Consider the following 12364-nt stretch of genomic DNA (forward strand, 5'->3'; position numbering starts at 1 on the left):
TGCTACAGTCAGTCTGGTTTCCCACCACTGTCTGGGGCGTCTCCGCTGAAGACAGTTCTATTCCAGTCATTGAGATTCCAGGCCGAAGACTTAACTAGAGACGTCCGGACAGCAGTGGGATACCAACCTGTCGCCCTCCATACATACAGCTACCGATGTCCGGGGCACCTCGAGACACGTCTTTGGTCTTTGGCCTGCAACCCCAGTGACTGGAGTAGTCTTGAGTGATGAGGTCCGCTCCGAACAAAGCCCCGGTGACCAGAGAAGACGTGTATGGTGACGGTCGCCCTCCATTTGGCCCAACAGGAGTGACGGTCCGGGACGGCATTTATTTTCATAGCGGGACCGCTTTAGTTGTCATGAGCGGCACCCTTACATTATAACACAGCGGTACGTCGCGACGATACGACACGTCCCGATTTGTTGCCCTTCATGTCAAGCCATCCTGGGCTTACATTTCAGCAAGATAATGCCCAACCGCACACGTCGAGAGTTTCCTCTTCACGCTTGCCAAACCCTACCTTGGACAGCAGGACCGCCGGATCTATCCCCAACTGAAAACCTTCGGAATATTATGGACAGAGTCCTCCAACCAGCCCGAGATTTTGAGGATATAACTCGCCAAAGGGACAAAATTTTACTCGATATCCCTCAGGAGGGCAACCGACAACTGTCTCAGTCAACGCCAAGCCGAATAACTTCATGCATAAGGGCCAGAGGTGGACCAACGCGTTATTGACGCTCTCTTTGTGAAGTTCTTTCTCCTGAATAAACAGTCTAATTCTCCTGAAATTGTAAACATTTGTTTGTCTGTAAATTTGCACCACATCTACCAATTTCCATCCCATTCAAATTTTTTTTTATCTTCGACCGTATTAGTCACCACCTAGAGCACTGTGATCCCTCTGGAGCGCTGTAGATGGTGGGGAACTGGTGGCAAGCAGTCATGTGACCCTATACCTCTGACGTGTGTCACTACGGCAAACTCGGTTCTATGCAACCTGCGCAGTGGTAAGTGTCGATGTGAAGACGGTACATAAACGCAGAAAGGAACTATAGTGTTATGGTGTCTTCCTGACCAGACCGTAAGTATAGTTGCCCGTTTTGTTGGTGTATCAATCCGGATTGCCTAACGTGTCTACAAGGAATGGTGTACCACTTGTAGCCATGTAACGGGTCATAAAAACATTGGTCATAGAAAGAACCTAATCAACAGTCGCCAGAGAGGTGTCACATCTTGTCAATGACAATCGGTTTCAAATCCTAGAAGAATTGCTGCTATAATTGAATGCAACTTTATCTCAATCCGATTCCTAGCTAACATATCGAAGGAAACTGCATTCAGTGTAAATTTGGAGTGCGTACCGCACAAGTGGCCATTCCTCGTAGTTGTCTTCAACAGGGCAAACAAAACAGAAATTAATCTGGACAATAAACGACTGTAGGCTTTTGTGTTCCAGGTAGTCGCTATTTTGCCTCTTTTGACATAATTTAAGACGCCGAGTGCACTGACATCATAATGAGGTGCATATCTCGCAGTGAGTGGAGGTTGTAGTTCAGATCGGAGGTGGTTCCGTCATGTTTGGCGGTGTTTTTCGTACCACGACTTGCGCCCAGTTATTCAAGCTGCGCTGAACTAGGATAAGGCTCTTTATTTCAACACTCTCAGTGACAAGTCACAAGTCCCTTCATGCCAGAACACTTCGACTTTTCTAAGCAACTGATAATCATTTTGGCACGATTTTAATTGCCAAATTAGAGCCTGTTAGTAGGCCTACGGACTTCCTATCATTGTAGGACTAATAAAAGTGGATGCCAATAGAGGATGCAATTCTCGTTCGTACATACACATCTGCTTACGAGTTAACCGGTGTAGAAACGCACTTTGCTGAACTAAGCGAGCTCGGCCTACCTTCGTAACGTACGCGCCGCGGCCTGTCTTTCTCGTAGGCCTCGTGCTCTGAATAACTGCCGTCATTCGCTAGCGAGGTCACGTGACATGAGCTATGACTGGCTGACAAAAGTGCATCGCTGAACGCAATCTCTATTTTAGCGTTTCGGAAGCTACCGTGTTGTAATTTGTGGAATTTGTGTATATACTTTAGCAATACGAAAATAAACTCTGTGCATATTGTATCGCATCACACAACTTTCCAAACGCATTGTTTTCCTGGATTTCGTTTCCTAAAGTGCTGGGACGTCCTCCGCCGGTATAAGACCTTTAAGATTCAAAGGACTGATAGGTTTTACAGCTCCGAGGGAAAGTATACTGTTACTTAACACGGATGTATTTTCACCCGCTTTATACGTAATTTCATCCGGGAGAAATTGTGTTTTTAACCGGGAAATCCGGGAAAAATCCGGGAATTTTTTTTTCTTGTCCACGTAGACACCCTGTATTAGTCGAAGGCTCCTAGACGGGGTCTTTTTAGTTCGGTGCGCTCATTAGGAGTACCCATTGGGATATACATTAATGCAGACTGCTTAATGAAGTGGAACTGCGTAGACAGAATAACAGAGGCGAATGTGTAGTTCCATTTGAATACGAGTGCACGGCTCAACAAGTTACTTGCTACGAACGCCAAGATAATGTATTACCTTCGTAATTACCTTGTTGATTTTAATGGCACAGATAGTATAACAATGGCGTTAACTGCTGAGACCTGTGGCGCGGACCTTGACGGGCAGTGAAGCGACGAGCGGTGACGTGGGTGGCGCGCTGGAAACCTGTTCTGTTCGGGCTCGCTATCGGCCCCCTGCTCAGGGGGCCGACTCCGACGGCGCGGGGACGGCCGGGGGTGGGGGGCAAGTGCGCCGGCTGTCACGCCGCGTGCTTACCGCCTCCAGTGCCGGTGCGGCCGCTGCTCGAGATGGGCAAGTACTCGCCGGAGCCCCTGGTGTCGCTCTGGCGAATGCCGGACCTGGGATTCGAGTTCCTGGACCACACCTCTGCGCATGCGCTGTACGCGGCTCCCGTCCAGGTAGGCGCTGCCACGCCGCGCGTCAAGGGCACAACGGAGAGAGAGTCGCGTGGCATTGTTGACATGGAGTGGGGGTAGCGGACCAGTTGTTCCACCGCCTGATTAGTAAGGCTCCTCCACACAACCCGCCTCCGTAGCAGTCGCTAACGCTCGTCTGGCCAGTGGCGCTCGAGTACTACATCTACATTTATACTCCGCAAGCCACCCAACGGTGTGTGGCGGAGGGCACTTTATGTGCCACTGTCAGTACCTCCCTTTCCTGTTCCAGTCGCGTATAGTTCGCGGGAAGAACGACTGCCGGAAAGCCTTCGTGCGCGCTCGGATCTCTCTAATTTCACATTCGTCATCTCCTCGGGAGGTATAAGTAGGGGGAAGCAATATATTCGATACCTCATGCAGAAACGCACCCTCTCGAAACCTGGCCAGCAAGCTACAGCGCGGTTCAGAGCCCCTCTCTTGCAGAGTCTGCCACTTGAGTTCGCCAAACATCTCCGTAACGCTATCACGCTTACCAAATAACCCTGTGACGAAACGCGCCGCTTTTCTTTGGATCTTCTCTATCTCCTCCGTCAACCCGACCTGGTACGGATCCCGCACTGATGAGCAATACTCAAGTATAGGTCGAACGAGTGTTTTGTAAGCCACCTCCTTTGTTGATGGACTACATTTTCTAAGGACTCTCCCAATGAATCTCAACCTGGTACCCGCCTTACCAACAATTAATTTTATATGATCATTCCACTTCAAATCGTTCCGGAAGCATATTCCCAGATATTTTACAGAAGTAACTGCTACCAGTGTTTGTTCCGCTATCATATAATCATACAATAAAGGATCCTTCTTTCTATGTATTCGCAACACATTACATTTGTCTATGTTAAGGAACAGTTGCCACTCCCTGCACCAAATGCCTATCCGCCGCAGATCTTCCTGCATTTCGCTACAATTTTCTAATGCTGCAACTTCTCTGTATACTACATGCTCTCAGGGTACCCTCCGCCACACACCGTCAGGTGGCTTGCGGAGTATGGATGTAGATGTAGATGTAGCATCATCCGCGAAAAGCCGCATGGAACTTCCGACACTATCTACTAGGTCATTTATATATATTGTGAAAAGCAGTGGTACCATAACACTCCCCAGTGGCACGCCAGAGGTTACTTTAACGTCTGTAAACGTCTCTCCATTGAGAACAACATGCTGTGTTCTGTTTGCTAAAAACTCTTCAATCCTGCCACACAGCTGGCCTGATATTCCGTAGGCTCTTACTTTGTTTATAAGGCGGAGGTGCGGAACTGTATCGAACGCCTTCCGGAAGTCAATGAAAATAGCATCTACCTGGGAGCCTGTATCTAATATTTTCTGGGTCTCATGAACAAATGAAGCGAATTGGGTCTCACACGATCGCTGTTTCCGGAATCCATGTTGATTCCTACAGAGTAGATGCTGGGTTTCCAGAAACGACATGATACGCGAGCAAAAAACATGTTCTAAAATTCTACAACAGATCGACGTCGGAGACATAGGTCTATAGTTTTGCGCATCTGCTCGACAACCCTTCTTGAAGACTGGGACTACCCTGTGCTCTTTTCCAATCATTTGGAACCTTCCGTTTCTCTAGAGACTTGCGGTACACGGCTGTTAGAAGGGGGGCAAGCTCTTTCGCGTACTCTGTGTAGAATCGAACTGGTATCCCGTCAGGTCCAGTGGACTTTCCTCTGTTGAGTGATTCCAGCACTAGTGGTGGAAGAAACTTTCGCCGCCTGTATTTGCCCGACAAGGGGATGAGAGGTGGTGACGTAAATTTCCTGACAACCAGGCTCTGTACCAGTGCCCTGGATAATATTCCATGCCTCCTGTGTCTTACGGAGTGTCCGTATGAGGCACTGACGATGGTGACCCGCCCGTCGGTTGTGGACGTTAAGCTCGGCGAAATCCTTGGTTCTATCCGGAACAAATAGGCTGTATCCTGGCTCTGGGACCTCACTGTCTTACTTCTCTCGTAATCTACAACAAAAACACGTCACCACACTGTACATACTTGCATTACAACCACCCACACTAAAAAGAAACACCTCAGACAATAACTCTCAAACAACGGGAGGAAACTGTCATTGAGCACCGCTCTCAGATTAGGTAGCTAAACCTACCACTCGGCGTTCCGAGTTTCCTTCTTTCATCTACATCCGGTGCGTTAAAGTGCATCATAACATTTCCACATTATGGGTGAGGGCCAATTCTTCTCGTTGTTGTTGTGGTCGTCAGTCCTGAGACTGGTTTGATGCAGCTCTCCATGCTACTCTTTCCTGTGCAAGCTTCTTCATCTCCCAGTACCTACTGCAGCCTACATCCTTCTGAATCTGCTTAGTGTATGCATCTCTTGGCCTCCCTCTATGATTTTTACCCTCCACGCTGCCCTCCGATACTAAATTGGTGATCCCTTGATGCCTCAGAATATGCCCTACCAACCGGTCCCTTCTTCTTGTCAAGTTGTGCCACAAACTCCTCTTCTCCCCAATTCTATTCAGTACCTCCTCATTAGTTATGTGATCTACCCATCTAATCTTCAGCATTCTTCTGTAGCACCACATTTCGAAAGCTTCTATTCTCTTCTTGTCCAAACTAGTTATCATCCATGTTTCACTTCCATACGTGGCTACACTCCATACAAATACTTTCAGAAATGACCCCCTGACACTCAAATCCATACTCGATGTTAACAAATTTTTCTGCTTCAGAAACGCTTTCCTTGCCATTGCCAGTCTACATTTTATATCCTTTCTACTTCGACCATCATCAGTTATTTTGCTCCCCAAATAGCAAAACTCCTTTACTACTTTAAGTGTCTCATTTCCTAATCTAATTCCCTCAGCATCACCCGACTTAATTCGACTACATTCCATGATCCTCGTTTTGCTTTTGTTGATGTTCGTCTTATATCCTCCCTTCAAGACACAGTCCATTCCGTTCAACTGCTCTTCCAAGTCCTTTGCTGTCTCTGACAGAATTACAATGTCATCGGCGAACCTCAAAGTTTTTATTTCTTCTCCATGGATTTTAATACCTACTCCATACTTTTCTTTTGTTTCCTTTACTGCTTGCTCAATATACAGATTGAATAACATCGGGCATAGGCTACAACCATGTCTCACTCCCTTCCCAACCACTGCTTCCCTTTCACTGCGAAACGACTAGATCGGGAAAGTAGAGAAAATTGAGGTCATACGGACTAAGGTGCTTTACCGGCTCTTACCTTTCCCGTGCCCCATTCCCGAAGGAAACAGAAAAACAGGGAAATTGTAGTAGTACAGGTAGTACTACTGCTGCTTTCCGGAATACAGCTGTAGGTGCGGGGTGCTCTCAAAACGATTCATACGACTTCTCAATACTATATCTTCTACGTTGCTAAACATAGAAACATTGAGTAATTTTTGACGTATGTAAGGCACAACAGTGTTTTTATTTTCAAAAGAACTACCCCATATTACTACGGAGTAACTTTTACCTGAACGCACATATAACACTGATTTATCTTTCATCATTACATTCAAGGAAGCTTTCATTCACTTTTCACAAATGTTCAGTAGCATTTCATTAGATATGTTTACGCTGCGGACGCCTCCACTGGCCTGTTTATTGTACTTTGATGAGTCAAAATGTTCAAATGTGTGTGAAATCTTACGGGACTTAACTGCTAAGGACATCAGTCCCTAAGCTTACACACTACTTAACCTAAATTATCCTAAGGACAAACACACACACACACATGCCCATGGGAGGACTCGAACCTCCGCCGGAACCAGCCGCACAGTCCATGACTGCAGCACCTGAGACCGCTCGGCTAATCCCGCGCGACTTTTGAGGAGTCACTGCGTGATGTGTTCAAGTCATCTGATGGCGACTTGCTAAGAAGTAGAAACCGGAAATGGCACCATATATTTGACGTAAAGCTGCTTTGTATAATTAAAAAATATTTCAGTTATTTTTCGCCATAAATAGGAAACTTCGTCTGCTACTTACGGTGCCTCATTTCCTAATCTAATTCCCTCTGTATCGCCTGATTCAGTTTGGCTACTCGCTGTTACCGTTGTTTTACTCCACCATCTATTCTGTTCAACTGTTCTTCCAAGTCTTTTAGCGTGTCTGACAGAATTACAGTGTCATCGGCGAACCTAAAAGTTTTTATTTTTTCTTCTTAAACTTTAAATTCTTTTCCAGATTTGTCCTTTGTTTCATTTACAACTTGATATATGTAAGAACTGAATAAGATGAGAGATAGGACGCGTTCTTGTCTCACTCCCTACTGAATTACTGCCTTTCTCCCGTTTCGTGTCTTTCAACTCTTACAATTGCAGCTGTCCATAACATTTCGCTTCCTGTATTTGCAAAAAGTGTATACTTCACCATTGTCGAAATCTTTTGCAGGTCCAAAAATGCTACAAGTACAAGTTTGTCTTTCTTCAACCTATCTGCTAAGAGAAGGTTCAATACTGCCCCGAATGTTCCTTTATACTGGAACCCTAGTTGATCTGCTTCCAGGTCGGCTTCTGGCAGTCCTTCCAGTCGCCTGTCTGTAATTCGTGTTAAATTTTACAACCAGTAATTATTAAACTGATGGTTGGTAATACATCTGCCGCCATACTGCCTTGCCTGCCGCCGCTTAAACATCATTCTGCTTGTGGCACGGTTCTTTGCCGCCCCTTCATTTTGACTATGAACTACCGCTTTTAACACGTTGGTTTTTATAATTAGAAGTGGATGATGAATCGAAGACAATCACCTTTACGATATGAGTTGTTTAAACGAATCTCTGTCTCCTGAGGATGTGTCTTCAGTCAACGCGAAAACGGCCGTGACTGTCTATAAAAGTATTTTACAGCCAATGCGGATCGTTTCATTCAAAATCTGGAAATCTGGCTGCGGTTGCACGCAATTTAAAATATTATGTAATACATTCGAGTGCCCCACACTGTATCTGGAGCAGTTTAATGACGACAATAAGGGAACTGCCTTTTTCCAGATCGGAGAGTTTTAGGCTGAGAGGAGCAGAAGGAAGAAGCGACAATCTGGAACGGGCGTATCATCGTGAAATTGGACGTTGATCTGTTTACTGATCCGTCCGTCTTCCAGGGCTGTCACTAATGGGCCGCCGACGTCACACATTCACCGTTACACTCCCAAAGAGCAGGAATCAGTAGTGGGGTACATCAAGCTTTGACGCAGGCCTAACTTCACTTTCCTCAACGCACGAGGGTGATTCAAAATGCACCAAGGTTCTATTTGGAAAAACTTACTTCGCAGACAGTTACAATGACATTATGCTTATGACATATTAAGAATTACTCTGGAGGACGTTGTTATCAGGAGAAAGAAAACTGGCGTTCTACGAATCAGAGCGTGGAGTGTCAGAACCCTTAACTGGGCAGGTAGGTTAGAAAATTTTAAAAAAAGGAAATGGATAGGCTGAAGTTAGATATAATGGGAATTAGTGAAGTTCGGTGTAAGGAGGAAAAACACTTCTGGTCAGATGAATACAGGGTTATAAATAAAAAATCAAATAAAGGTTATGCCGGAATAGGTTTAATGGGTCAAATGGTTCAAATGGCCCTGAGCACTATGGCACTTAACATCGGAGGTCATCAGTCCCCTAGAACTTAGAACTACTTAAACCTAACTAACCTAAGGACATCACACACATCCATGCCCGAAGCAGGATTCGAACCTGCGACCGTAGCAGTCGCGCGGTTCCGCACTGAAGCGCCTAGAACCGCTCGGCCACCGCGGCCGGCAGTAGGTTTAATAATGAATCAAAAATAGCAGCGTGAATAAGCTACTGCGAACACCATAGTGAACGCATTATTGTAGCTGAGATATACATGAAGCACCTACCTGCCACAGTAGTACAAGTTTATATGCAGACTAGCTACGCAGATGATAAACAGCTCGAAGAAATGCATGACGCGACAAAAGAAATTATTCAGATTGTTAAGAGAAAGGAAAATTTAATAGTCATGGGTGACTGAAATTCGATAGCAGGAAAAGGAAGAGCAGGAAAAGTAGTAGGTGATTATCGACTTGGTGTAAAGAATGAAAGAGGAAGCCATCTGGTATAATTTTGCACAGAGCGTAACTTAATCATAATTAACAGTTGGTTTAAGGTACGTGGAAGAGGCCTGGAGCCACTGGAAAGTTTCATATAGATTATATAATCGCAAGAAAGAGAGTTAGGAACCAGGTGTTAAATTGTAAGACATTTGCAGGAGCAGATGTGGACTCTGACCACGATTTATTGGTTATGATCTGTAGATTAAAACTGGAGAATCTGCAAAAAGGTAGGGATTTAAGGAGTTGGGACGCGGATAAATTGAAAGTACCAGAGGTTGTAGAGAGTTTCAGGGAGAGCATTAGGGGACGATTGACAAGAACAGGGGAAAGGAATATAGCAGAAGAAGAATGGGTAGCTTTGAGAGATGAAATATTGAAGGCAGCGGAGGATCAAGTAGGTAAAAAGAAGAGGGCTAATAGGAGTCCTTGGGTAACAGAAGAGATGTGGAATTTAATTGATGAACGGAGAAAATGTAAAATGCAGTAAATGAAGCAGGCGAACTATCAGTGTAATAAGTCACGGTTGCAAAAAACTAACACGAATTCCTTACAGACGAATGGAAAAATTGGTAGAAGCTGACCTCGGGGAAGATCAGTTTGGATTCCGTAGAAATGTTGGAACACGTGAGGCATACTGACCCTGCGACTTATCTTAGAAGACAGATTAAGGGAACGAAAACCTACGTTTCCAGCATTTGTAGACTTAGAGAAAGCTTTTGACGATATTGACTGGACTACTCTATTTCAAATTCTGAACGAGGGAGGGGTAAAATACAGCGAGCGAAAGGCTATTCACACTTCGTACAGAAACCAGATGACTGTTATAAGAGTCAAGGGGCATGAAAGGGAAGCGGTGGTTGAGAAGGGAGTGAGACAGGGCTGTAGCCTATCCCCGATGTTATTCAATCTGTATATTGAGCAAGCAGTAAAGCAAACAAATCAAAAATTTGGAATAGGAATTAAAATCCATGGAGAAGAAATAAAAACATTAAGGTTCGCCGATGACATTGTAATTTTGTCAGAGGCAGCAAAGGACTTGGAAGAGCAGCTGAACGGAATGGACAGGGTCTTGAAAGGAGAATATAAGATCAACATCAACAAAAGCAAAAGGGCGATAATGGAATATAGTCGAATTAAATCAGGTGATGCTAAGAGAATTAGATTAGGGAAGGAGACACTTAAACTAGTAAATGAGTTTTGATTTTTCGAGATGGTCGAAGTAGATAGGATATAAAATGTAGACCGGCGATAGCAAGGAAAGCGTTGCTGAAGAAGAAAAATTTGTTAACATCGAGTACAGATTTAAGTGCCAGGAAGTCTTTTCTGAAAGTATTTGTATGGACTGTAGCCATGTATGAAACTGAAACGTGGACGATAAATATTTTAGACAAGAAGAGAAGAGAAGCTTTAGAAATGTTAGAATTTGGAAGAAGAGGAATTTGTGGCACTACTTGACAAGAAGACGGGATCGGATGGTAGGACACGTTCTGAGGCATCAAGTGATCACCAATTTAGTATTGGAGGGAAGCGTGTAGGGTAAAAATCGTAGATGAAGGCCAAGAGATGAATACACTAAGCAGATTCAGGATGTAGATTGCAGTAGTTACTCGGAGATGAAGAGGCTTGCACAGGACAGAGTAGTATGGAGAGCTGCATCAGACCAGTCTCTGGACTAAAGACAACGGCAACAACAACAACTTACTGCCAGTACATTACGATATAACTGCTTTATTGTCCAATTATTAGATTGGTGCATACGTTCGTAACGTTTTTGTTTTGAACGTTGGTATGCCGGTTGCTGTGGGTTTATTTATCAAAAAATGGTTCAAATGGCTCTGAGGACTGTAACATCTGATGTCATCAGTCCCCTATAACTTAGAACTACTTAAACCTAGCTAACCTAAGGACATCACAGACATCCATGCCCTAGGCAGGATTCGAACCAGCGACCGTAGCGGTCGCGCGGTCCCAAACTGAAGCGCCTAAACCGCTCGGTCACAGCGGCCGGCGAAATCGCGACTGGGGTTTGGCCCGTTGCTGACGGTTCCTGATGGTTGGGGGTTTTCTCAACAACGTGCCATAAATTTACGCAAATGCATCATTCATTCATCCACGGGTCAGTTTAATTAAATCACGAGTTTATCACGGATGTGCGCGTCATCAGTCAGTCTATTTAATCTTTACGTGCGTAATTTACTTACACAAGTAAAGCAAATTTGAATCTCTGTATGTTGGAAACGAATAAAGGTATCAAGAATACTTTCAAGGTAGTTAGAGTTCGGGATCTTAAGTACACATCGTAAAAATATTAGCCACTTGCTGTGTATAGCCGTGTTGGTATCTTCGGCTGAGCTTTGGTCCGCTGATGGCGAAAACGTAATAAAAAAACCTTTTGGGGGTTTCCAAGGAATCACCCATGAAATAATCGCGCCTCCATATTTCCTATCAAGCCCACGGAAGCCCACATCAAACGCAAAAAGAACCTACCGATATCCTCCATTTGTGGAGGAAGTGTGTAATATTCATACTTTGACCAGTGCTGTAGGATAGTGACATTAAGACGATCCTTCTGTATATTACACAAATGGTCCGCAACCCAAGAGCTATTCAGAACACTTGACCCCACTTTTTATCACCAATATAAGCCCAGATATGAGCACCGGAACATTCCGGCGTTACGGAACCTAAGGGTAAGCATGCTGTGGCATGCGTACATCTACATCTACATGACTACTCTGCAATTCACATTTAAGTGCTTGGCAGAGGGTTCATCGAACCACAATCATACTATCTCTCTACCATTCCACTCCCGAACAGCGCGCGGGAAAAACGAACACCTAAACCTTTCTGTTCGAGCTCTGATTTCTCTTATTTTATTTTGATGATCATTCCTACCTATGTAGGTTGGGCTCAACAAAATATTTTCGCATTCGGAAGAGAAAGTTGGCGACTGAAATTTCATAAATAGATCTCGCCGCGACGAAAAACGTCTTTGCTTTAATGACTTCCATCCCAACTCGCGTATCATATCTGCCACACTCTCACCCCTATTACGTGATAATACAAAACGAGCTGCCCTTTTTTTGCACCCTTTCGATGTCCTCCTTCAGTCCCACCTGGTAAGGATCCCACACCGCGCAGCAATATTCTAACAGAGGACGAACGAGTGTAGTTTAAGCTGTCTCTTTAGTGGACTTGTTGCATCTTCTAAGTGTCCTGCCAATGAAACGCAACCTTTGGCTCGCCTTCCCCACAATAGTATCTATGTGGTCTTTCCA

The 12364-nt window shown here is 44.8% G+C and overlaps 1 protein-coding gene across 3 annotated transcripts in view; it reads left to right on the plus strand.

The window, feature by feature from the left end:
- Window positions 1-12364, plus strand: part of LOC126190922 (venom dipeptidyl peptidase 4-like) — a 605109-nt gene that overhangs the window by 418109 nt on the left and 174636 nt on the right. The window contains exon 1 of one of the 3 annotated variants that reach the window (XM_049931556.1): window positions 2860-2981. The exons of the other annotated variants lie outside the window; for them this stretch is intronic. Coding sequence (XP_049787513.1) covers window positions 2871-2981 — 111 coding nt within the window. The 5' untranslated portion in view covers window positions 2860-2870. Of the gene's footprint in view, window positions 1-2859; window positions 2982-12364 lie in introns of those variants that run through there. 3 annotated transcript variants of the gene reach the window in all.

Source organism: Schistocerca cancellata, chromosome 6, assembly GCF_023864275.1.
Source record: "Schistocerca cancellata isolate TAMUIC-IGC-003103 chromosome 6, iqSchCanc2.1, whole genome shotgun sequence".
NCBI classification, from domain to species: domain Eukaryota; kingdom Metazoa; phylum Arthropoda; class Insecta; order Orthoptera; family Acrididae; genus Schistocerca; species Schistocerca cancellata.